A 26,842-nucleotide genomic window follows, 5' to 3' on the forward strand; every position below is an offset into this window, starting at 1 on the left:
AACCAAACTGATACTATAGAACAGAAAGCATATGAATAAACAAACATTAATTCTTTAATTCTTAAAAACAACAAAATGAAACTTTAAAAAAATTCCAATTCCAAGAAAGCTGACAACAGCCTCACATAAAACATGCTGTTTTATTAAATAATTATCAAAAACACTGTTCAGTTTGTTGTTTTATACCATTTTGTAGTTTTGGACCGAGTTAAATATCTTTAAAACATGCATTTACTTTTCAATATAATCATTGCGATGCATTTGGTTAGCATTTTTTGATTTTGCTGCAACAAGTCAAACTGTGTTCATTTAGTAGGATTTTGAATTAGTGGAAATATTTTAAAACACAAACTGCAAGAATAATGTAACTGTTATTAAGGCTTGGTAAGCTATACTTGTCATTTAGACTCTTTTGCACATAGTATGTTGCCAAAACATTTTTTGTATTTTTATTAGTATTTCTTTTACAATATTAATAATAATTGAACTTTTATGCTTAACATTTGATATTATTGCCATTTACAAATTTCATATTCATTGTAAAGAAATTTTTAGGTAATTTTTTACCTTGTAATGGCTGATACATAACGTCTATATTTTTAATACTGGTTGTCATAATCCATTGTTTATTTTATTCATTTGTACTATTTACAAGGTGTTACAGGGTGTGTGAGCTAAAGTTATCCAAAAATAACAGCTTACATTAAGAGAACCAGTTAATATAATTTAATAACTTTTTTTTTAATATATTCAACTCACCAAGTTTTAATGTAGGTTAGTCAAGTTCAGTGCGTGCACCTTTTACAGCTTGGAAGATATCTAGATGATAATGTAGACATCAGCTTCAACAATTCTCCATTTTAAATTGTCCAAATATTGAACATTTCTTTAGTACCAACACCTTGTAATAAATCCCCAAGTAAAAATGTCCGTAGGAGTGACATCTGGAGATCTAAGTGGCCATGCAATTAAACCTGCTCATCCTATTCAACATATGGGGAAAGTGTTGTTCAAGAATATGATAAAATTTTGATAAAAGTGTAATGGACCACCACCTTGTTGAAACTAAAGCTTGCTGGAATCTGAGGAACATCAAAGATCTCAAGCATGTCAAGGTACAAATGTACCTTGACATGCTTGAGATTTTGTCCTGTCATAGTAGGCTTGGTCCATGAAAAATAAAAATTACCAATGATGCCATTTTTGTGCAGTCCTAACCAGACTTTCAGTGTGTCCCTTATATTTTTGATTACTGCATAGGAGTTTTCACTACCCCAAATTCAACAGCTGTATGTGTTAACTTTCTCACACATATGAAAAGTTGCCTCATCATCACTAAATAACAATGCATCAAGATAATTAGAATTGTTTTTTATATGGTCCATTAGCTCTGCAGCAAACTGATATTGTAACAGCAATCATTTGGTTTAATTTTATGAAGGAGTTGTAACTTGTATGCTCACAAATGGAGCCAATTATGAAAAATGTCATGAACTGTGGAACAAGGAATTTTCAGTTTGTAAATAGCCCACAAAATTGATATTCCAGGACTGGCAGTGAATTTGTTGCGTACATGATCCACAGTCTTGTCATTAATTGAAACTTTTGGATGATTTCCAGTTTATAAGACAAAGCTTCCAGCCTCTCTTAAAGCTATATCCCACTGACAAATAGATTTGGATGTAGGAGGATAGATATTCCACCTTTAAACACACATAACTGATTTAAACTCGACTAACCAAACCATACATTGAACCTTCTGTTGTGGAGTCTGTATCTTGACTGACTACTACTAACTACAACTGCATTGTGAGTCGTCTTGCCTGCGACGTACATATTCTGCTGACCTTCGAAGTACACAGAATGAATCTTGGAGGTATTTCCAAGAGGTTCTTGGAACCTCTTGGAACCTCCAAGAGGTTAGGACATCTGGTTTTCTAAATATAGGCCATTAATTTTGGATACCTTTAGTCTGGACACTGTATATAGTGAATCACCTTATGACAAAAGTATATGTTTAGTGTAATTGTTCTGTATTATGTTGTATTGTACTACTACAAACGTTACTGAACATTATTTAACTGGTTTTCAAGGGAGTTTTATTGATTAAATTTTGTAGTTTTAACCCTGTTTTAAATAACATTTCAGTCCACAGTTTTTTTTGTTCAATTTTCTTGTGCCCTGTCATAATCTTTGTTAGTTTTTAATGTACAAGAGGTTATCTCTTAATTAAAGACCGTTTCATTGTAAAACATTTATTCTGAAAACTTAATAAATATTTTTTATTTCTCTTCAACTACATACCTTATACTACTTCTCTATATAATCGCAACATGAATTAAGACATTTATCATAGCAATACATCAGTTTCAATATACCCTCATTGTATTCTTCTACTGCCAGTCCATTTAACCACTGATTAACATCATTTTTAAGTTCATTATCACCTGCAAATTGCTTACCACTCAAAAATTCTTTCAATTTCCCAATCAATTGGTAATCAGAAGAAGCTAAGTCTGGACTATATGATGGGTGATCTTAAATTTCCCATCCAAATGTTCTCAGTAAATCATGTGTCGGACCCATTACAGCTTCCTACTTCGGCTGCCTTTGGTCAGCTGCCCAGATCACCAATTTTGATTAGTGCACCGTAACTTATCTAGAGTTTCACAGTAGGCTTCTTTCATTCCACGTGGCATGAAATCAATCAGCAGTCTGCCAAACAGATCCCAAAAGAGTGTGGCTATTAGTTTGCATCTAAATGGCTGTGGCTTGACCTTTGTTGGTCTGGTTGGTGATTGAGGATTATGCCACTCACTTGACTGCTGTTTTCTCTCTGGCATGTAATATGAAATCCATGTTTCATCGCTGGTAACAATTGAATTAAGGAACTCATCACCTTTTTCTGTATAACGCATAAAAAATTCCAAAGCAGATTCCAATCGGATTTTTCATGATGTTCTGTTAAGACGTGCGGCACCCAACGTGCACAAACCTTTCTGAAGCCTAAATGATCATGAACAATGCGACTGGTAACAACTCTTGAAACACCATTTTCAGATGTTTCTTTCAATCATTACATTATCACCGTACACAGCAACCAACTGCCAATGAATTTCAGCCGGCTTAACGTTTTGATGGTTTAAAAACTTATTACTCCATGTATTTCACACTTAGCGGCAACATCAATTTTCCTATTCATTTTATAATGTAATAAAAAACACTTAATCAAAGGTACTATAACGTGACACACAACGAGTGTGTACATTACATAGCGTGGCTATAAACGATACAGGTTCATCAACCTTAGAGAAATTTCCTAGTGGTCTTTACTTTAGAGATATCCCTCGTAATATTTAATTGTATAAGTTGTATATTTTATAATAAGTATATTTTATATATTTTAATTGTATATTTTATTGTATAAGTTGTAGAAATAAAACTAAAATAAATAAAATTTTTTGTGTATTAATTTGAAACATTATTCATTTCAAAGAGCACACTACAAGATATATATGATAATATAATATATATATATATTTTTTTTTCATAAACAGGTCTGTAAATGGAAAATACTGTAAGTTAATTTAATGTTTATGAAATATTTCTTATTTTAAATAGTTAGAATCTTTGCTATGGTGGTTAAAGTAATTTACTGTACATGAAAGAAACCTCATTGTACCTAACCTAACCTGACATAGTTTGAACAATTTCCAATAGATCTTACTGGAAATAATTGTACAGAAAAGTGGAAACAAACATTGATTACTTTGTTTTGCCTTATGCAGTGTAGTTCAATTTATTTCTAAAAATCATTATTTGTATTAATATAAATAATGATAGGCAAACATTTGTGAATATTTTAAATAATTAAAAATTACTTGTTTTTTGATAGATAAGGTTATGACATCCAATCAGAATTAAACCATTATATAGGTTGTATATTAGTTAATTATTTAATATTATTTCTTCTCTTTTTTATGTTAACTTTTCTCTATGTTCTGTTGCATATCAATAGTAGACTGAGGATGAAGTACATGCAGTAAATAGCTTAAATTTAAAAGATCAGTAAAATTAAAAAAACAAATCTCCTTGTAATTATTATTATCTATTATATACGGATCTTTCTTCAGAAGTTAATTTTCATTTCTTTTTTTAACTTTAAAATAAGGCAGAAGATGTAACCTTTTTACTGAATAAGTCAGAAGAAGATTTAATTATCATTTATTTATTTTTACTTTCTTGTATTTAGTTATATTGTTTCTGCAGCAGCATAAAGGGAAAGTATGTTGATCAGCTAAAACTTTTAATATTGGGGTTTATAAAAATGTTGACATTTCAAGACCTTAGTTCAAAAAACCACAAAATCATTTACACAAATTTTCAAAAGATGTATTCGTCTTCCCCTGTATGAACAATGTTTTAATTAATTAATAAGTCCTATATAAATTCTTAAAAATTAGCTGAAAAAGTTTCTAATTCTGGATCATTGAATGCATTAATTTTTAAACAGAATTAAGAAAGGGGAGTGGAAGTTTTTTCCATTTTTAATTTTTTACTTTTTGAATAGTGGTCGTAAAAATTACGTCTAGTACCATGAAAATGTATTTAAGTTATTTAAATTTTTTTAGTTTTAGTTTAGTCGGATTTAGAGGTGGAATTCAGCATTATTTCTAATCATAATTTTTTGAAAATCTGTTGATAAAAAAAGCTAAAATTTGGCACAAATATTTGGTTTTATATATATCTCAGCTATGAAGACTGCACAGTTTAACATTATTTAACAATAATAATGTGTTTTAGGGGTTTTTATCATACAAATAAGTTATTCAATTTTTGTGTTGAACAAAATTTGTTTGTATCTGCGGACGTAGGTGGTGGGATAAGTAATTTATTATTTTTGTAAGCCTTTATACACACACAGTTGTTAGACATTTACTGAAAAACATGTAATCTATCATCAAATAAACAAGCATATTTTTAATCAATTTCTTTTTAACAATTTTTTTAAGTTTTTTGTTAGTGTGAAAAATGGTAGACAAGATATTATGCAGAAAGTAGTTTTTTGAAGAATTATTAAAAAAAAATGGAAAATAGAAAAAAGAAATTTTTATTGCTCTTTGAAGGACATATCTTATCCTATTTTTTTTACGTAGTTCATCCCAGTTTTGAATCTCTTATAGCTGGGCATGAGAAGTATCGTTTCATCATAGAATGATGCTGACTGAGATGCAACCCATGAATTAACGATTTGTTACAGGAAGTAAATTTGACACGTAATTGAAAAAAAAGATCAAAATGTTCATTTACAAAAAAATGTTGGGTTTCAGTTGATCCTTTGACCAAATGATGTTTTAATCATTAAATGTATACTGTATTTAGAGTGTAATTGCTAAAAAAAAAATGAAATAAATTTTTTTGTAAAAAATTTGACCCTCTTGCTTATTACTTACCTCATATATCATTTTTAATAACACCCAGAATATGAAAAACAGATAGAAGTATCAAAAATGTTAAAATTCCAATTTAAAAGTTGGATTTAATGGAACTCCTTTTTTTAAAAAATTCTCATTCATCTACATTAATACTAGATCACAGTTAAATTATAACTTTTTAAAATAATTGATATCAGATCCCATTCAGTCTCCTTGCTTTTTAGGGCTTAAAAGTTTCTTATTGAAGTAATTACTTATTGTAATAAATTTGCTCTACTTGACCCAGTGTTATTCAACAAGTTTAAAAAAATTGAAGTTCAGTAAAAAAAGAAATTAAATCTTTAAAAAAATGAAACATTTCTAAACATTAAATGCTAAAAATTGAAACTGTCAGACCAACTTAGCTGATTAAGAAAACAGTCCAAAGCTGGTACACATACATCCAAATTTCAACTTTTTTGCTCAACGGGTTTCAAGATATGAGGCAAAGACTATTTAGAAATAATATTTAGTATTCCCCTGTCATAAATCCAATTGACTTAAATCTTTAGACTTTTCAACAAGTACTTTATTCTACTAAAGCTCAATTTTTTACGACCATTATACAATAAGTAAAAAAATTAATATTGGCACAAATTACCCCCTCCCTCTTTTAATTTTTTCAAAAATCTAATTTCATCAATTTTTTGAGCCACTTTTGAAAAATTTGTGTTGAGCCAGTCTGAAGATATTAATATACAGATCAACACACGTATGTATACATACGTACTACTTATGGAAATTTTTTTGTGTTTTTTTTTTTACTTCCTTGTATGAATTAAAGGAAGTATTGTAGTCATGAAAAATTTCAGTTTTCAGATTTCAATGGAAATATCCATTTTGACCATCCCTGAATCCATTTTTACAAGTTTTGGCGTGACTGTACATATGTATGTATATGTATGCACGTATCCTGCATAAATCAAAAACGATTAGGCATAGAATGTTGAAATTTTGTATTTAGGACTGCTGTAACATCTAGTTGTGCACCTCCCCTTATGATTGCAATAGACTGAACCAAAAGCGTCCAAAAAACTCAAAATTAAAAAAAAAATTGATTTTGGACTTTTTCTTAACTGCAGTAATAAGTCCTCATTGAGAACTTTTCAACGATGTATCGTATGCAGTATTATTTTCATCGGTTCCAGAGTTATAGTCAAATTAAGTTTTAATTAATGAAATATTTGGCTCTTAAAGGGGAAAGCGCGGTTCAAATCTGAATAATCTCCTTTTCTTTAACTTTTTTTTTAATTTAAATATATTGATTTATTAATAATTATTAACCTGTAATTGTAAAAAAAGTTTACAGTAAATAATAATTCAATAACAATAATAATAAAATATGAAAATAAACCAGAAGTTATTAGTAAAATAAAATTTTATGTACTTTTAAAAATGCATATAAGTAAGACATTGTTATGTATTTGTATATGTAATAGATTTGGTGAAACATCTGATCACAGAAACAACATATACACTGAGGAATACATGCCCAATCTTTAATAAATTGCAAACAGTTCTTGTCTTTTACTTGATTACCCCTCTGATATTGTCGGACAATAATCCTCCCTCAGTCAGAGTTGATCGTCATTTTGTTTATTTGGTTTTTGTTCCCGATCATTTAATCGCTCTTTGGTTTGATATAATTCTTCTGATCTAAATTTGTGTACACGTTCTGTAGTTTTCAAATTTTCTCTCTATATTATTCTTCCTCTCTTAATCTTTTTATTTTTTCTTTTAACGTTTTCTTACTCTTTACATTTATCATCTTCTCTTAATTTTTTTTATTCTTACCTTGTTCTTAACATTTTCTTCTTCTACATATTCATCTTCTAGTTTGTTTTATTTTTGAGATATATTTCTTCATATTATCTTTCTTTTTCTGTACGATTGTTTCTTTTTCATTTTTTATTATTCACCAAACAATCCGATAATAAAAACTGAATATTTTACACTGTAAGGTCGAAATTACCATTTGTAACTGGTATATAGGAGTTCACTAAACAGAATTGTTTAATTATTATTAACTTTTATTTATACGACTTACTAGAAATCTGAAAATTTTATTAATCAGCAAGTCATGAAGATACGAATAATACTACTGATTTAGTTGTACGAGTAATAAAGCGACTTTTACTCTATTCTAATATTCATTTAAGATTGTTGAATTAATAATCGTATAAATATTTGATGTTAATAAAACTAATATTTCAACAACTGTGTATTTCTGTCCACTTTATTGAAGAATTGGAGGATCGTATCTCGCTTTCAAATGAAATAAATTTAAATGAAGTGCAGCAAAAAATGTGTATGTGCAATTTAATAGACATGTAAGGAAGTCATTTGCAGCACATCAGATTTTTAAGCTAAGGATTCTTGAAATGTTGATATTTGCAAAACCTAATCGCGTCATTAAACTGATCGTTAACTTGTTGCAGCAACAATAGAACTAGAGCCTGGAAAGTCAAAATTCGTATTTTTCATTTTGAATTACTTTTATTTTATAAAATTCTATCAAATAATTTTGCCTGCACATCATTTCATGCCCCAGATTACTATGCAAGTTACCTTTACTTTTACAGATGTAAAAGTAGTCTCCATGTATTTTTTTTTTAATAATTAGTATAGCATGATCAGTAGTTTATAAAAAAGAAGATGGTCTTCTTACATAAACAATTTCACCTGATGCCAGATGACCATCATTCCTACATTTTAATGAAATTTGTTAAGTAAGCCCAGTTAATTTTCAGAATAATCTTTTAATAACCTCCAATATTTTTTTAATTTTCTGTTAGATCAATAAACAGTGTTACTGTAATTTATCTTAAAGTTTATTTCAATTTGTAAATTAATATTAAAATTGTTTTTAAGTTTGTAGAATTATCGTTTATCTCCTTGATAGTTAAATTTAGTTCCTAAGTAACCTAAGTAAGTTATTGTGATTTATAAAATTGTTACTATTAATACTATAAATAATGGTAATTGAATAATGTTGTTCGTAATAAAAATAACGAAGATGTAATTTTAAGCGATGTGCGTTTTGTACTAATTTCAAGTATGTAGTTTAATCTTGATGTTATTTTATGTGTTAGGGGCGTGATGGATTTTCAGGTCCACCTGGACCTCAGGGACAGAAAGGAGATCGTGGAATTGATGGATTAAATGGATTACCTGGAAGGTCTGGATTAAAAGGAGAACCAGGTAGAGATGGAGCACCTGGATCGAGAGGATTACCGGGACCCCAAGGACCACCTGGTGTAAGATTTTTAATCACTCTTTAATGTAAATTCCTTTTTCTGCCGAGTCAAATTGGTGAATATAATGCATTTTTCACAGCAGAAAGGGCTATCTATGATTTTAACACACGTAAAGCATCTTAGGCACAACGGTACCAATCAGCATTTGCTTTCTGTGACAGTAAAGATGTTACTAGACAGCCGGCTGTTAAGTGAATAGAGTTTAAATATCACTTATCAAGTTCAATGTAACTTGCATTTCAAGCTGAATGTAACTTGGGTTTGGCTTGCTGATAGGAAATTTTATATTGAATTTGGTGATAAAGTCATGGGAAACCACTCTGTTACTTATCAAACCTGGAATCTAATTATGTTGTTCCTGAGAATGGCTGAGTAATTTTCAGGACTTTTTTTCAGTGACTTTTGACTTCCGTCAGGTCATTAAACCACCAAAGTTAAGACATTATATATATATATATTCAAATTCCTTTAAAGTTTTTAAAATGAAAAAGATAAAAAATTATAGTTGGGAAAATTTTTTCTACATATATTGGGGTTGGAGAAAACATTTTTTCATATAGTCCTGGTAGATGGCTTTAGGATTCCATAACTCTGGTAAAAATAATCAAATCTGGCAATAATTGTGTGCTTTTGAAAGGTACTATTTTTAGAAAGGTTATGATTATATTAGTTTATTTAAAAGTAATTGCATTTTTAATATCAGTGAAAATAAAAAAGAAATTCTGTAGACTTTGAAATTTTATTGTCAAAAAAGGGAAGCATGCTATCCAGGCTGTTAAAAATATTTGTGATGTTTATGCATATGATGCAGTATCATTGTGTGTGGCATAACGCTGGTTCATGCGTTTAGCGATCATGATATCAGTAACAACCTAAATATCAACCAATAAACAGTTTAAACCATCTAAAGAAGGCTGCTAATTACAAAATACCTTCATGTCACATCATTTAATGATGAATTATTTAATGGATCAGATTTCCATCTGCAAATTGTTGCTAAAGCACAGCAAAATCAAAATATTTTTGAAACAGCTCATAGAGCAATAAAAAGTAAATACGTATGACAATAATGTATAGAAAAGATCATGGTCAAACTGAGATGAAGCTCCTCAAATGATGGTAAAGCCAGGATTGATGCCAAGAAAAGTGATGCTGAATGTGTGCGCGCGCACACATGTAATCAGACAGAAATCACTTTGAACTGGTGCTACCCATTATCTGGTCAAATAATTGATTCTAACCTCTACTGTCATCAACAGAAAAGAAATCAAATTAAAGGAATTAGAATTAATTGATATGAAAGGTATTGTCTTGTAGTACAACACCATGCCCTGCACATCTTTGTTGACAAAGCAAAAATTGAGAGAGCTGGATCAGCAAGTTTTGATGCATCAACTATATAGTCCTGAGCTTGTGATATCAGATTGCTGTTTGTTTTGGTCTTTACAAAACTTTCTTAATGGTATAAATTTGGATTCAAAAGAGGTATGTGAAAATCACTTAAAACAGTTAATTGTACAGAAAATCCAGAAGTTCTATAGTGATGGGATTATGATGTATCTCAAAAATGACAAAAGATTGTTGATGTTAATATTTCAACTTCTTTTGAAATATAAAAAACCTAGTTTTAATTTGGCATTAAAATAAATAAAAAATTTTTCCAACCCTTTTATAATGAGTTAACATTTTCAGTAATGAATTTTTTGCTGTTCTTTTTTACAAGAAAAGAGAAAACTTATTAAGATAAATTCCTTAATTTTGAAAATTGATAGTGTCACAGCTTATATATTGGACACTGAAAGAATAAATAAATAAAATTGATTTTTAAGAGAATCTTTATGAGGCATGCTCACGGTAAAATTTATTTAATATGAATTAAAACTAAATTATTAATTACTTAAACAATTAATTAAATAAAAAATATACTGTAATTTTTTTTTTTTAATGTGTAAAGTATATAATATTCTATCACTAATATAATATGTAAGGGCCATAGGAAAAGTCATGTATCTTCCTGGTTAAAAACCAATATCACAAAATCCTTTGAATATTCATAATGTTGTAGATCATCTATTTTAAGATATAAATTATAAAAATTGGGTAACTTCAAATCTTAGTCAATTTTCATTGTAGAAAGTCACTTTATGTGCATGATTGTGGGTGATTTAATCTACAGTCGTTAAAACACTAAACCATCGTAAATTTGGCCTTTCTGAAAAGTTCTCAGCCTGACACAGAGATTGCACAAGTATGATCAAACGACTACGGTATTTATCAGTTGTCATCCTGTAGATGTTATGCTCCAAAATGTCAGGTGCTTGCTTTTAGGTGCTTGTTTGTGGAGATCAAGTAAAGGAATGAGTTTTGACAATTTCTGAAAAATGGATAAAATTGAAGTTTGACCTATTATGAAGTACTTAGTTTTAAAAAAAGAGTTAGATAACACTTAATGGATTCTTCCTCATAATTTTCAAAGGTAAAATAATGGTGAATAACTTTTCAAAGGTAACTTGGTGTTACATCCGTTCAAGATTGTGAATACTCCAAAATCTTATAATAGTGCATCCAAAAACAGCTGCAACTGGATGAAAGCTTCACAAAAATCCATGGTTCTGTTTTATGATCATCAACTGAAGGTATTTGAGGTTGCTGACATAAAAAAACCATCTTTATAGACCTGTCTATTACATTTTATATGATTTTTTTGTATGAAAAAGCTTTCCACTCAATGGGTGCAAAGTTTTTTAATAATCAACCAAAAACATATTTGACTGAACGATTCTCAAGGGTGTTTAAACTTACCTAAATTCAATTTTGCTGAGTTTCTTTAATTTTTTATAACAACAGATGAAAAATGGATTCACTGTTACATTGGACACAACTACAGGTTTTTTGGGAGATTCTCATAGTACAGTGCTTATAGACAACCTACCTGGAAAGGGAAGAACTTTCACCATGGAATGTTATGCTTCATACTGGACTAATTTATTTGTGCTATTCAGGTTGAAATTTCCAGATCTGGCTAAAAAGAAAGTGCTCTTTCACAAAGATATGTGCACACACTTCTCAGGTTGTGCTGCAAAACTCCATGACCTGCACTTCAAAGTGCTTCCATGTGCACTGTGTTTGCTGATTTGGCTCCCAGCAATTACTTCCTCTTCCCAAAGCTAAAGAAAAGGCTGGCTAGACGGTTATTCATTCAATTGATGAAGTCAGAGCTTATTTTGCATAGCTGGACAAATTGCTTTTTACATTAATATACTGAGGATATTAAAAAGTTGGAAAGTCACTGGTATAAATATATTGAACTGTAAGATGACTGCATTGAAAAGTTTTTAGAAATTCTGAAAAATCTTGTGTTTCTTTGTCAGCTCAAAAACTTTCTGAATGACCTTTGTATAATATATTTGATGTTTGCTTCTGTATTACATTTAGTAATTATTTAAAAATAAATTAAATAACTGATTTTATAAGAGATATTCAGGTCACTAATAATTCATTTATATTTGAAAAAAAGAATAATAAAACAAATTTTTTACTGTTATGTTTTAATATTGTTTTTTTCCAACTTATTGTATAGGGTGGTAAAGGAACTCCTGGACCACCTGGACTGCAGGGACCCCGAGGTTACCAAGGACCTCCTGGACCAAAAGGACTTGATGGATTAGAGGGTGAAAAAGGAGATAGAGGTCCTCCTGGACAAATTGGAGGGCCAGGTATTCCTGGTGCAACTGGACCTGAAGGATATCCTGGAGAGAAAGGATCGAAAGGAGAACCTGGATCAACAGGTATAAATATATATATATATATATTAATTTGGTGTGTTAAAAAAAAAAAAACTTTGTGTGTATTTCTTTTATCTGATTATGATAACTAATGGGCCTGTCATTGTCTGCTATTATAGAAGAAATTTTTATGTAAAATTTTGAGAAATATGTAGCATGGGTTGTAATACATACACACAATATGCTTTTTTATACATTTATGCAGATGTGGATGATAGTTAATTATATTTAATGATTATAAAAAAATAATATTAATTATGTTTAATAAATAAAATTTTTATGAAAAAAAAATTACTGTATAATTTTTTATACAGTATTTTATACTTTTTTATACATTTTTTATTACTGTTGATAATTTTTCTTTTAGATGTAGGAATAAACAGATAATAAAATAGAAACAATAAATTAGTTACAGGAGTTTTTAGAAAACCTACACATCATAATAATACTGTTGACAGAAAATCAAATCATCCTAGACAAAATAAATTCATATTACTATGTGATATACAAAGCTTACAAATATAAACACGTTGAAACAAAGGAGTAAAACAAATCAAATTGTTTTATAAACCAAAATGGGTAAAAGGATATTTTTGTAGAGTATATTAATAAAAAATACATAAAAAGAATACAAAACATAAATACACTGCTAATTTCATTTAAAAAAAAAAGCATGAAGCAAACATGTGATTTATATTTTATATAATTGTATTAATAAAAATACAAATAAAGTAGTTAATTTCTGCAATAGTGAAAATTACAGTAGAGGTGATTCAGGGAAATGGAAAATTGTGTAGGTAGTCCTGGGTGACTGCCAGCACTGAATAATTTATAAAAGGCAGTTCACACCATCTTATCATTTGGTTTTCATGGATACTTGGGAGTGATACACAACATACTTTTGCCATCAAAGCTTTTTATAAAAATAATGATAGTGTGGAGTCTGCACTTAGGAAAATTTTTCCACCAGTTTAATTTAGGTCGCCATGATTGTCTACCATCAACATCTGTAATTAACATACGGATATGTAATTTTGAGGAAATAGGTTCAGCAGTGAGAAAGAAACCTGCTGATGGTATACAGATTGTTTGTACTCCAGATGATATCGAGACTGTTTAAGCTGCTGTCATTAGAAGCCCACATCATTCAATTCATCATAATGCAGAGTCTTTATAGTCACATAGTTCAAATATTTAAAGAATAGTGTTGCAGAATTTACTTTACCATCTGAACAAGTTGCACATCATTCAGGAATTGAAACTAAACTATCACATAATGCACCATAAATTCTGTGAACGAATGAGTATTTGTAAAGATAAACGAGGACAATGACTTTGTTAAAAAACTTTGATTAGATGTCAGAAAAGCCCATTTCCATCTTAACAGATTTCTTAACAAACAAAATTTTTATTTTTGGGTACAAGAGAATCCTACATAGCTACGCTAGCACCCACTACAAATAAAATAAATAACTAAATTAGTATACATTTATTGGTGTAAATGTGTGTACCAAATATTATTGTGATTCCTACCTGAAATCTGATCTTGAGATATAAATTTTTCATTAATAAACACAAAATAGCAGAGAGAAGGAAAATGAGCGGATATCAAGTCAATCAAATCTGATCAGTACATAATAATATATTATATAGATCATCTCAGGAACTTCATATACTTTCAGATGTGAAGTATTCATTCATGAAAAAGATCTAGCATTTGCTGAATAAATCAAGTAAAATCATAGTAAAGCCTTGATAAGAGCTCAATATTAAAATGCATATATAAAATTATAAAATAAAAATACATTTAATTAAATTCTATATTAATAATTTAAAATGTAAATAAAAAGGAGTAATATTAAAACTGTGAAGATACTGAATATAAAAAATTATTATAAAATAAATTTCAGAAGGCATTAATGAAAATTATTTGAGTATATTTTTATATTTTTTTAAAGAACAGTTTAGATCTGGAGTAACAATACAAGGTGAAAAGATAAAGCTGCTACGATTTGCTGATGATGTAGTAATTCTAGCTGCGAGTAAAAAAGATTTAGAAGAAACAATGAATGGCATGGATGAACTGCTATGCAAGAACTACTGCATGAAAATAAACAAAAACAAAATGAAAGTAATGAAATGTAGTAGAAATAATAAAGATGGACCACTGAATGTAAAAATAGGAAGATGAAAGATTATGGGGGTAGAAGAATTTTGCTATTTGGGAAGTAGAATTACTAAAGATGAACAAAGCAGGAGCAATATAAAATGCTGAATAGCACAGCCGAAACAAGCCTTCAATCAGAAATATAATTTGCCTGCATCAAAAATTAATTTACTTAAGATTTTTGAAAGTATATGTTTGGAGCGTAGCTTTATATGGAAGTGAAACTTGGACGATCAGAGTACCTGAGAAGAAAAGATTAGAAGCTTTTGAAATGTGGTGCTACAGGAGAATGTTAAAAATCAGATGGGTGGATAAAGTGAGAAATTTGCGGCAAATTGATGAAAAAAGAAGCATTTGGAAAACTATAGTTAAAAGAAGAGAGACTTATAGGCTTTATATTAAGGTATCCTAGAATAGTCGCTTTAATAATGGAGGGACAGGTAAAAGGAAAAAATTGGGCAGGCAGGCAACATTTGGAATATGTAAAACAAATTGTTAGGGAAGTAAGATGTAGGGGGTATACTGAAATGAAACGACTAGCACTAGATAGGGAATCTTGGAGAGCTGCTATCAATCAAATGACTGAAGTCAACAAAAAAATTTATTTACAAATTAAACAGGATGTGAAAGATTCTTTTTATTTCCTTGTACAAAGTAAAAGAAGTTTTGTAATCACTAAATATTTTGGTTTTGAGATTTCAATGGAAGTATCCATTTTGACTATCCCTGAATCCATTTTGACTAGTTTTGGTGTATGTCTGTATGTACTACATTTTTATGTGTGTACGTATATATCTCGCATAACTCAAAAATGATTAGTTGTAGAATGTTGAAATTTTGGATTTAGTACTATTATAACATATGGTTGTGCCCCTCCCCTTTTGATTGCAATCAACTGAACCAAAAGTGTCCAAAAATGCCCAAAATTCAAATCATTTGGATTTTGGACTTTTTCTTAACTGCAGTAATAAGCCCTCATTGAGAGATTTTCAACAATATATCATAGAATACTTATTTTCATTGGTTCCAGCATTAAAAACCAGATACATTTTTAATTAATGAAATATCTAGATCTTACAAGGGGAAGGCATATCGGTTTGAACTCGACTTCATCCCCTTTTTTTAACTTTTTTTTTTTAATTTAAATATATTGATTTATTAATAATTATTAAACCTCTGATTGTAAAAAAAAATTTACAATAAATAATAATTCAGTAATAAAAATAAAAAAAAAGAGGAAAAAATGTTAGAAGTTATTAATGAAATAAAATTTTATGTACTTTTCATTATAAAAAAATGTGTGTATGTAATTTAATAGGTGTACAAGGAAGTCATGTGATTACCACATCAGATTTTTTTTTAATATGTGTTATTTAAAAATCATTATCAAAATAATATTGTTTAAGTAAAATGCTTTGATTTTAAATTATTTTAAATAAATTGATGGAAAGAAATTTTAAATGGTTCAATAATTCATTGAAAATGGGAGCATAATAAAGTCCTTTCTTAGAAGGTGTAGTATTCTGTTAATTACACAAAAGCAGTTCTGTTGTCTGGTTTGATACAGATGGTTGTTGATATTTTTAAGAATAAGTTATTGTTATTCACTTTGGCAAAGATTATAAATTTATAAATATAAACTCATGGATAACATTCTTAATTTTCTAGATATATGCTTATATGAGTCATAGTTATAGGTGCCAGTTGGTGATCTGACAACCCATTTTTATGTCTTAAAAACTTATTTTGATTTTTTAGAGAGCTGGAAGTGATAATATTGTATTTTAGACAGGAATATATTATATATAAGCATAATAAACATTTAACAATGATGGCAAGCTTAACATTTTTTATTAAGATGCTTCAAATTAAAACAGTAGGATTTGATTTTGTTATAAATTAAATTATTTTTCTTCCAAAAATGAATGGGAATTATATTCATGCAATAATAAATCTTCTGAATACCTGAGAAGTAACTGTTTAATATACAGAAGACATTATTTACTTTCATCATTTTTTTTTTTGTCTTCAGTCATTTGACTGGTTTGATGCAGCTCTCCAATATTCCCTATCTAGTGCTAGTTGTTTCATTTCAGTATACCCTCTACATCCTACATCCCTAACAATTTTTTTTACATATTACTTTCATCATAAACTTTAATAAATCAGTACAGTAAATGATATAATATGTTTTAGGTTTCCCTGGAGAACCTGGTGTACAGGGATTCCCTGGACCACCAGGACCTCAAGGGGCACAAGGATTACCAGGAGAAAAGGGATTATCAATTGTTGTAAGTATTACTTAATTTTAGTGATGAATGATAATCACTAATGGCATTTACAGATCATAAATAAAATAACTAATAAAAAAAAAATTAATAAAAATCACAGTTACTTTAAGAGTTTTGACTTTAGTATGAACTATTATTGTAATCAAGTGGTAATTGTTTTTAAGAACATACTACAAATAAAACAAGAGAATAAAGAAAATATAAGTTAATTGTTTGAGTGTAATGGTAAAATTAAAAGATTAATAATAATAATAATTGTGTTTATGTATGCTTGACTGTTATTTGAGATGGGAGTAATGCATACGAAGATGCAATATTAAAAAAAAAATCTTTTTTAAAATTCTTATTTGTCTTTATAAAATTAGTAAAAATGATCCTGCAAATAAACTCTTATAATAACTCACCTTGCCTCTCTTTCAGAGTGAGTTTATCAAATTATGCTATTACTACTGGGTAAGGCGCTTATAAAAATGCATGAGATTCATTGAAAATTATAAAAAATAGAATGATAAAAATAGTTATTAAAAAAAATGTCCTTTCCCTTTAAATCTAAAAGATTTATATTTAAATAATTTTCTTATTATTGCTGTGAATTTAGCGACATTTATGAACTATTGACTGATATAACAGCAAATAAGAACCTAATTTTTTAAAAGATTAAAAAATACTATAAGTATCTCTTGATATTAGTTATTAATATATTAATTTATTATTAAATAATAAAAAATATACGTGAGTAGCTATCTGTTATCATGATGGTTCCATTAAAATACTGTCATCTTTTAAAAAAGTATTAATGAAAAAATTATGTAGGTGGTTAAAAAAATTTTAACATATTTAAAAAAAAATTATTAACAAGTTCCAAAACAAAAGAGAGCAAAGAGTTAGTTGTTTAACTTTCCGATTGAAGCTTGGAATTGAACCCTTGTGTGTCACATTGGATCCTACACAAACCAAAAGTGTACAAGTTTCTAAAAAGTTATTGAATTACTCTATTCTTTGAGTAAAATTTTACATTCTACTTGTCATAGCTCCCCACCCCCTTGACCAATTGTGACCAAAATTAAATGAAATTAATAGACCATATTCAACAGTCATAAAAAATTTCATTAAAATCAGTCAGTCCAGTCTGAAAAAATAAAGCAAAATGGTAACTGATGAAAAATAAGCAAAAATATTTGGCTTGTTATTTATTACCCATCACTGAATGAAATTGCCTAAATACATAACCAAAGCACATACTAATGAAATGGAATCCTCTAATTAGTACAAGAATATGACTTTGATTCCAAAAATGACAAAAAAGAGATTTGTTTCCCCTCTGCCATTACGAATGAATTAGACGAAAAACCATCAGAAAGTATTTCATCTATCTAAATAATATTAAATTATATCAAAAAATTTATCTACTCTTTGAGTAGTATTTTGAGAACAGGATCCATGAAGTATATTTTTAACCTAATCTATTCGTTCAAGAAATTGATTAAAATTAAATAGAATCAGTGCAAAATGTACAGAAATCTTTCCAAATTTCATCCTAATCACTCCATCCAGTCTGAAGATTCAAGAAAAACAAGCCAACATGCTTACGTACATTATTCATATGTCCTGAAATTTTCCAGTGCTAAAATTGTGTTTTTTGTTAGAAGGGATCAAGATCTGTTAAAATCCAAACATGTAAAATGTGACTCGATTAGGATACTCTCTCTAAAATAGTATAACATACCACTATAGAGTATAGCTATGTGGTCAGAAAGTTAGAAAAATATATATATATATATTAGCATGTATGGGTTTTTTAATGTGTAAATTATATGTGGTTACAAATACTATATGTGAATAATATTTGTAATCATTACAAGATGCAAACAATTGCATATATTTCTTACAAAAAAAATACTAATATTAAAAATAATTATTATAGTATTTCTTTCTTCTTAAATTTCTTTAACTTATATATATATATATATATATTTTTTAAGGATAAGTGATGGTTTCATTTATATAAATATATGAATTTTATTTCTTTCTTAATAACATTTTGTAATTTTGTTTTGTACTAAATAATGATAATATGAGAAACCACAATATTTTCATTAAAACAATAAAGTAACAGAGAAATAGAAGACACAGTGAGACTAAAAGAATAGATAGCAATGGCAAAGAAAGCCTCAGTAAAAAGAGAAAATTACTTAGTAGTGAAACTTTGCACTTAGGGATTAGGAAGACGTTAGCCAAAAGCTGTGTGTGGTGTCTTATGTGAGGTCTGCAAATTAAGTAATGAGACTAGTTTTTTGACAGCCAAAAGTGGCAACACTGTAAACTAATGAGTAAACATATATATGAACAGCTGATTTATATTAAGTATTAATATTTTTAGTCTATTGTTTCCACATGAGACGTAAACAAACTTTTCATGAAATGAGTTTTTCTTGTGCATTACAAAAATAGTGATACTAATTATGAGCAATTTTTTGCAATCAAGTTTTGTGTTAGACTCTGTGAGAATGCCACTGAAACTTTATCAAAATTGAAACTTTATCATATGGAAATGATGCTCTGTCATGAGCCCAAGTTATTAGGGGGTTTAAAGCATTTTCAGATGGCCAGGAATCAGTTATGGACGATCCATTCTCTGGAAGATCTTTAACATCAAAAACTGACGACAATGTTGAGTGAATCAGAGACTTTTGGAGTTTTTGTCTAAAGGACAGAATGTAAATTAGTATGTTTACCGACAAATTCTTGAAAGACTGCGGAAAAGAGTTGTTTGCGCGAGACCAGCAATCAAAGACTAGGGGATGCATCATGACAATGCACCTTGTCACACTGTACTCTCAATTAATGAGTTTTTGGCAAAGAAAAACATTCCTGTAGTTCCTCAATCACCTTATTCACCTGACTTGAATTCCTGCGACCTTTTCCTGTTCCTGACTTTAAAAAAAAACACCTCAAAGGACACCATTTTGGAACAGTAGAAAACGGTAAAAAAATGTAACCGACCATCTGAAGGATATTCTGGTTTCTGAGTTCCAACACTGCAATGAAGAGTGGGAAAACCATTTGAAGTATTGCGTGGCTTCCCAATGGAACTATTTCAAAGCTGATCCTAGTAAAGGCAGTTACTTTTATACGGATTTGAATATTAGATCGTGAATACTGGTGATCTTTGGTGGTTGGATTTCAATTAACCACTCATCTCAGAAATGGTCAACCTGAGACTGTACAAGACTACACTTTATTTATACTCATACATATCATCCTCATTCATCCTCTGAAGTAATACCTGACAGTGATTCCCAGAGGCTAAACATGAAAAAAAATATATTTGAAGGGCAGAGTCTGTGTATATTTGGATTGTAAATAAAAAGTTTTTCTGAACCAGTCTCATTACGTTATATACAGACCTTGTATGTTAATGAAGCTTGCATGATGAGAAAGAGAGAGAGAGGGCCAGTTTGTTGATTACTATTGGCATTTTTTAATGGCTAATGACCATAGCAAAATATGAAACTTAGATGGTGTTCAAATTTAGTGTTGTAAGAGAATATTAAAAATCATTTAGATCGGTGAACCTGAGTTATTTCAGGTTAATCTGAAAAAAGAATTCTATTTAGTACATCAGTTTTTTGACATATTTAACCATTAACCTAAATAATGTTTTTCATAAATCTGAACAATTAGGAGTTGTAATTAATGGAAAAAGTTTGAAAAAATTCTAATTGATTGGAATTTCCCTAAAAGGATCATCTAGATGAGTAGATGAGTGTTATATGTTTCTTACAAAACCCTAGTAGTGTTGTTTTCCATGTGGTTTAGAACAAACCTGTTCACTATGGCTATTGAACTTCATATATTTTCATTTATATACAAAACAAAGAAAAAGTCTTTTTGTTGATACTACAGGGTGAGCAACTTAAAAGCTGAACTGCAAGTTAAATTCTGTAATTACATGTGTAAAGGTTTACATATTAATCATATTTTACAGAACGTATTCAACGTGAGCAATGCATTTTTGTGATCAAGTGATCATATTGAAAGATCAGTAACTGAACAGAAAGCAAACATTCTAGTTGATTGTTCATCTTCAGTTCATCAATTGTGAGGGGATTTGATTCATGAAATCTAATAGTCCCAAAGGAAAAAGTCACAACTAGACAATTCAGAGGAATGTGGAGGGCAATTGTTCTCTGTTTTTCTTCTGTAAAAGCTGCTTGAATCATACTAGTGAATCGTTTGATGTGAGACACATTGCTCCGTCTTGTAGGAAGAATCATTACTCCTTTTCATTATCTGGTAACTAAGCATAGAATTCTTTAAAATATCTACTGTAAATTTCTACATTGACTATTTGGTCAAAAAACATTGATCCTGCTGTACATTTACCAGAAGCAGCACACTATACACTGATTTTCTCATCGTTAAGTGGGCATTCAAACATCTGGTGAGGATATTCAGTCATCCAATACCTGATGTGGAAGTTTACATGCCCACGTATATAAAACCATGCCTCATCTGACATGAGTACAGCAGGTCTATCTGCACATCAGTAATGTTTTTGAAAAGCCAGACACAATAATGAAGACACTTTAGTTTGCCTATTCTCTTAAGTTATTGCACAGTCTTTACACTGTACAGTTTCAAATTTAATCCATGAAACATTTTACAGCAAATGTGTATTTTACTGTAGTTTTTTGTGATGACTTACTTGTAAATTTTTTTCATATCAACAAACTTCTTTAATTAAATATCAGCTATGGTCTCTGGAATAATAACAAAGGTCGCATATTTCATTTTGCATTTGAAGCAAATCATTTATGCTATTTTTTAACCAAAATGTGTATGCTACTCTTTGTTGGGATACTGATATTCAGAAATTTTTCTGCAAATATTTTATGTATTTCTTGAAGAATCCACAGTGCACTTAAACTTCCATTATAACCATCCTTTCCTCGATTGAAAAAGGCATTTTAGAAAAACAGCTATAAAAAATCTAATTGTATTATATTAAAGGATGAAAATTTTACAACTGACAACAATAGATAAAGTAGTAACATAAAAAACGATAATTGCACTAGTAGTAGTTGTAATAGCGTTAAAGATGACCTCAAGTAATTGCAGTTTGAGCTAGCTGAGTTCGATTTTAAGTTTCTCTCTTGGTACATGATTTGAATTAATTAATCTGAAAATATTTGGTGAAATGAATCCCATAATAAATAGTAAGTTCATTGTAATACTTTGTATAGAAAATTATTCAAAATTACTTATAAAATGTATACAAAAACAAGAGAAAGGAGCTATGAATATAAATACCATCATAAACAAGATCTTAAAGAAATATAGAGCACTTACATATGGTAAAGTGCTAGTTATTAATTTATAAGGAAGAATATTAATCATTTTAAATCATAATAAATCGCTATGATATAATTACTATGTTATTGAATAAATTTATTCAGTATAATTATGAAAATAGACATTTATAAGACTTAAAAGAGAAAAAAAGAGTGATAGTGAGAAAGAAATTTTACTACAGGAATAAATTTAAAAGAATTTTATATATTTTACAGATTAGAAATTTGTATAGAACATTGAAATATATGTATAAATAAAAAAGTTAACTTTTCACTTTATTATTTTTACTATTTCAAATAAAAACTATAACTTTCAAAGAAAAAATGATGTTTTCCATAGAAGAAATGCGTACTGTAGAAACTAACAAGTGATCAGTGTATTATATACTATGAAACATTGGTAAGAACCATTGCCTAAACCAAACGCAAACTGTGAATCTTTCATGTAAATCTATGTTATCTGGTAGAAAGACAAGATTAGCCATCATACCGATCTGGGATGCTTAATTTTAAAGAAGAATTAGATTGGTAGATTGAAATAAGAAGATATCTTGAAGGATATCTTTATTGATAACTAACTGCCGACTAACTTTAATAACTTTGAAGAAGATATCTTACAGTATGGTCAGACTTCTGAAATATAAAACACAAGAAACAAAAAGCAGTAAAAGCCATGATACCAATGCAGAATTAAAAGTCAATTTAGGTAGTTTTAAATTGTGAAGTAGACTTCATCTGCATATATATCTAATCTGTAATGGTGATGCGATACATCATGCCCTACTCAGTCAATATGTGATAATGAAAAGAAGACACAATGAGTTTTTCAGCTTGTAAAATTTAAGTCAGTAACTTGTTTAACATGAATATCATTGGATTTTTTTAAATAAAGAAGTTCTACATAAAAATAAGAAGTAGTAATCACCTTCGGAATCATTGACTTAAGGGAGCCAGCAACTCAGTAGATGGGATGTGTTCAGACAGGCTGGTTTGCTAACGACAAGTAATTTAAGTAGTGCAGGAGAACTATATGTCTTGAACATGTTTTCCTCTGGCTATTGGGACAGAGCTGAATTGCCTACATTTCAGTAGTCTTCTCCTCTGTCTTCTGCCTTCAGTAAGTCTGTTCAGTTTCTTGAATAAACTTGGGATTAGGTAACTGTTATTCATGAGAAAGCCTATGTAATTTTAGAAATGGATTATGATTCTTGTCAGGCTATCTGAAAACCATAATAGTTGTTGTCGCTTAGTGTTATTATGGTTATGATATTTAACGTACAGCGACATATTCTTTTTTTGATTCTTTAGGGACCAAAAGGATTAGATGGCCTATCTGGACGTGATGGAGAAAAAGGTAGCAAAGGAGAACGAGGATATCCAGGTCTTAGAGGTTATGATGGTGATTCAATAGGAATTCCTGGACCTCAGGGACCTATTGGACCTAGAGGAGAAAAAGGAAATGCTGGATTACCAGGTTCTCCTGGAGTTCCAGGTATGTTTTTTGTTTTTTATTATTATTTTTAATATTATTAAAATATCTTTGTTTATATTGTTTACCACTTTTGAAACCATCTTATTCATTGCTGGTGAAATAATATCTGATCTACGTTTGATATTATTTAATACATTGGATATCTTCATTGTTTTCAACGTACATTCTATATCTGTTATTTATCTCTCTAGAGTCATTCTTTAGTTCTGTTATCTAAACATTTTCAGCAGAAAAGTTAAGTAATTATTATTAATTTCATTTTTTGCTTCTTTGTAATTATATCACTATTTATATTGTTTTTTAAATTTTTTTATTATATTTAAGGTTATCTTTCCTCCCCAAAGAAATGATTAACCCACCTGCAAAACCTAGTATTTGCTTATAAAATTTCAAAATTTTCATGGAAAATGAATTGAAATTGTTAAAGGTGTGAAAAACTTTATCTTTTCTTAATTAAAAGAAAATAAATCTTTTTTACATAGTCCAAAAATCTCATTTTATCAGAAAAAATTGAATTTCAAATAAAATTATCATAGAACAAGTTTTGCAACTGTTTGAGAAGAAAAGCTAAAAAATAAATGGAATTGTTAAACAAAATTACTTTAATAATTTTTACTTGCTGAAACTTTAATCTCCTTCAAACTGAATGTATTTGTCTCAGTAGTTTCCCCAATGGAAACATTTTTGGAATCCCTGAAGAGGAACATTGCCAAGACCTCCAATGATTATCTTTTACTTGCTCTAAAGTACTTAAACATTTTCCTTCAATCTTTTTTCTAAATGTAGGAACAAAAAGTTGAAAAGAGAAAGATTGGGCAAGCAGGGAGACTGAGGGACAGTGGTAATTTTGTTTTTTGACGAACGAATTAAAAATTTCACTTAATCTGTTTTTGTTAGTATTTCTCTGATGCTATTTCTTATTTTATCAGCCATACTAAATTCTTTTAGTTTTACAAAAGGGATTGTTGATCTACAGAATCATTTGCATTCTTAAAGTCAATAAAGATTGCTACATAAATTTTAGACTGTTGCTTGTGCTTCGTGGATAAGAAGTTTAACAGAAAAAATTTGTTCTCCACAAAATCAGTATTTCCTAAATTCACCTTGATATTATCCTAACTTTTTTTCTGTTTTAGGTAGATTTGATTCTCTATTGCTTTAGATAATATTTTATATGAAATGGATAACAAGAATGATTTCCTTTTTTTTTACATTTGTTTTGTCATTGTTTTTTGTATGGAGGATGTATCAAAGCTAATTTCCATTCATGTGGAATTTTTTCAGTTTTCTATATTTTTCAAAATGTTTGAAGATTTCTTAAATGATTTAAAATTAGCTGTTGCTAATTAAAGTTTTTAATTCTTTTATTTCATCCATTTTTGGTGGAAGTGGATCTGGTTAAACTTCTTAAGTATGATTTGTGTTTTCCCCTTTCTGGGGGAAGGAGTTGTAGTATTATAATTTTTCAAATTAAACAAAAATTATTTAATAATTTTTTAAATCATTAAACTATTTTTCAAGGGTTCTCTTGTTATTATGGATTAATGTCATTTTAAATGTTTAAACATATACTTCAAGCATTTAATGTATTATTTTTATTTTTATTTTTTAATTCATCAAAACTTTGGCTGTTTTCTTTTCTTTTTAGAAATTCGTGAAATCATGTGGATTTTTCAAGAATGTTTTATTTTTTCCAGACTTCAGCTCTTTTGAGAAAAGCTTCTTTCCATCTTGCTTTCCACCATCTGTGTTTCTTTTTTGTGACTAAAAGGATTGTTTTTCTGCTGCTTTTTTGATTTTTTGAGATATTTCCAACCAAACAGAAGGATTTATTGTTTTAATGTTTTATTATTTTTCTTTTTTTCTTTATTTAATTTTTATTCTACTTTATTTTTGTATTTTTTTTCTTGATTGTTGCTCCATTTCTATTTAGGATGAACTTTACTTTTATTCTTGTTAAGTAATGATCTGATTCTTTGTTGGTAAATTTTAAACTTTAAAATTCATTATTTCTTTGTAATTTTTACAAGAGATGGTAACACAGTCCATTTGAATTTCTCCAAGTTTTACAATTGGGGATTTCAGTTTATTTTAGTGTAATGTCTTAACACTCTTCAAAATTGTATACTCTTTTTAAAATGTGATGTTATAATATTTACAGAGTTTAATTACTCTTACTCCATTTTGATTGGTTCTTTTGTGGGCTGGATACTCTCTGATAATTTTAGAAATTTTTTTTCTTTTTAAACTACTTGAGTGTTAAAATCTAGTAGAATTTTCTTGTTATTGTGGGGAATTATAGAAGTTTCTATGTTGAAATCCCAAAATTCTTTGATTTTTTCTAATTGAATAGATATGATTTGAATAGCAGAGAAACGCTTGAAAAGATACTATGAGGTTTAATTTATTTTCCATTCTGGCTCTCTATCTGAAAGCTTAAGGATACAGTAGTCACTAGAAGAATTGCTTTAGGAAGGATAGTGACTGTGCTTTTAGAGCTCTTCGACTTCTGAAAGTGAGGTTCTCACTTTCCGTCCAACTAATATAAAAATGGTCCGACTAGCAACCTCCTTGGCTAAAGCCAAGTCCTCCATTCCAAATATTATCCAAAATCAAAATCATAATTCTTTTTTTAATTTTAACTATTACTATTAAAGTGAAATATAATTACAGATTTGTGATGATCTTTTTTTTTTCAGGATTTGATGGACCAAAAGGTGATGCTGGTGGGAGGTGTCAAGACTGCATGCCAGGTGAACCTGGACAGAAAGGAGATCATGGTTTTAATGGAATTCCAGGTAAGGAAGGTCCCAGAGGACCAACTGGTGAAAGAGGTTATGTAGGAGAGGCAGGAGATATTGGAAATCCTGGAATTGCTGGATTGCCGGGTACTCCTGTAAGTATATAACAATTTCAAAAATATGTTTAACAAATACAGGGTGTCTCATATAAAAACCTACCCATCTGTCATAGCCTTTATATTAGCAGGTGTGTTTAAATGTAAAAGATATGAGTAAATTAT

At 29.1% G+C, this 26,842-nt stretch overlaps 1 protein-coding gene across 2 annotated transcripts in view; it reads left to right on the top strand.

Annotated features, from left to right (window-relative positions):
- LOC142320509 (uncharacterized) overlaps window positions 1–26,842 on the top strand; it is a 238,609-nt gene that overhangs the window by 109,511 nt on the left and 102,256 nt on the right. For both annotated transcript variants that reach the window (XM_075358372.1, XM_075358373.1), the window contains exons 9-13: window positions 8,567–8,731; window positions 12,312–12,519; window positions 16,880–16,974; window positions 23,637–23,820; window positions 26,520–26,716. In XM_075358372.1, the coding sequence (XP_075214487.1) occupies window positions 8,567–8,731; window positions 12,312–12,519; window positions 16,880–16,974; window positions 23,637–23,820; window positions 26,520–26,716 (849 nt within the window). The remainder of the gene's footprint in view (window positions 1–8,566; window positions 8,732–12,311; window positions 12,520–16,879; window positions 16,975–23,636; window positions 23,821–26,519; window positions 26,717–26,842) is intronic.

Source organism: Lycorma delicatula, chromosome 2 (assembly GCF_047948215.1).
Source record: "Lycorma delicatula isolate Av1 chromosome 2, ASM4794821v1, whole genome shotgun sequence".
Taxonomy (NCBI): Eukaryota; Metazoa; Arthropoda; class Insecta; order Hemiptera; family Fulgoridae; genus Lycorma; species Lycorma delicatula.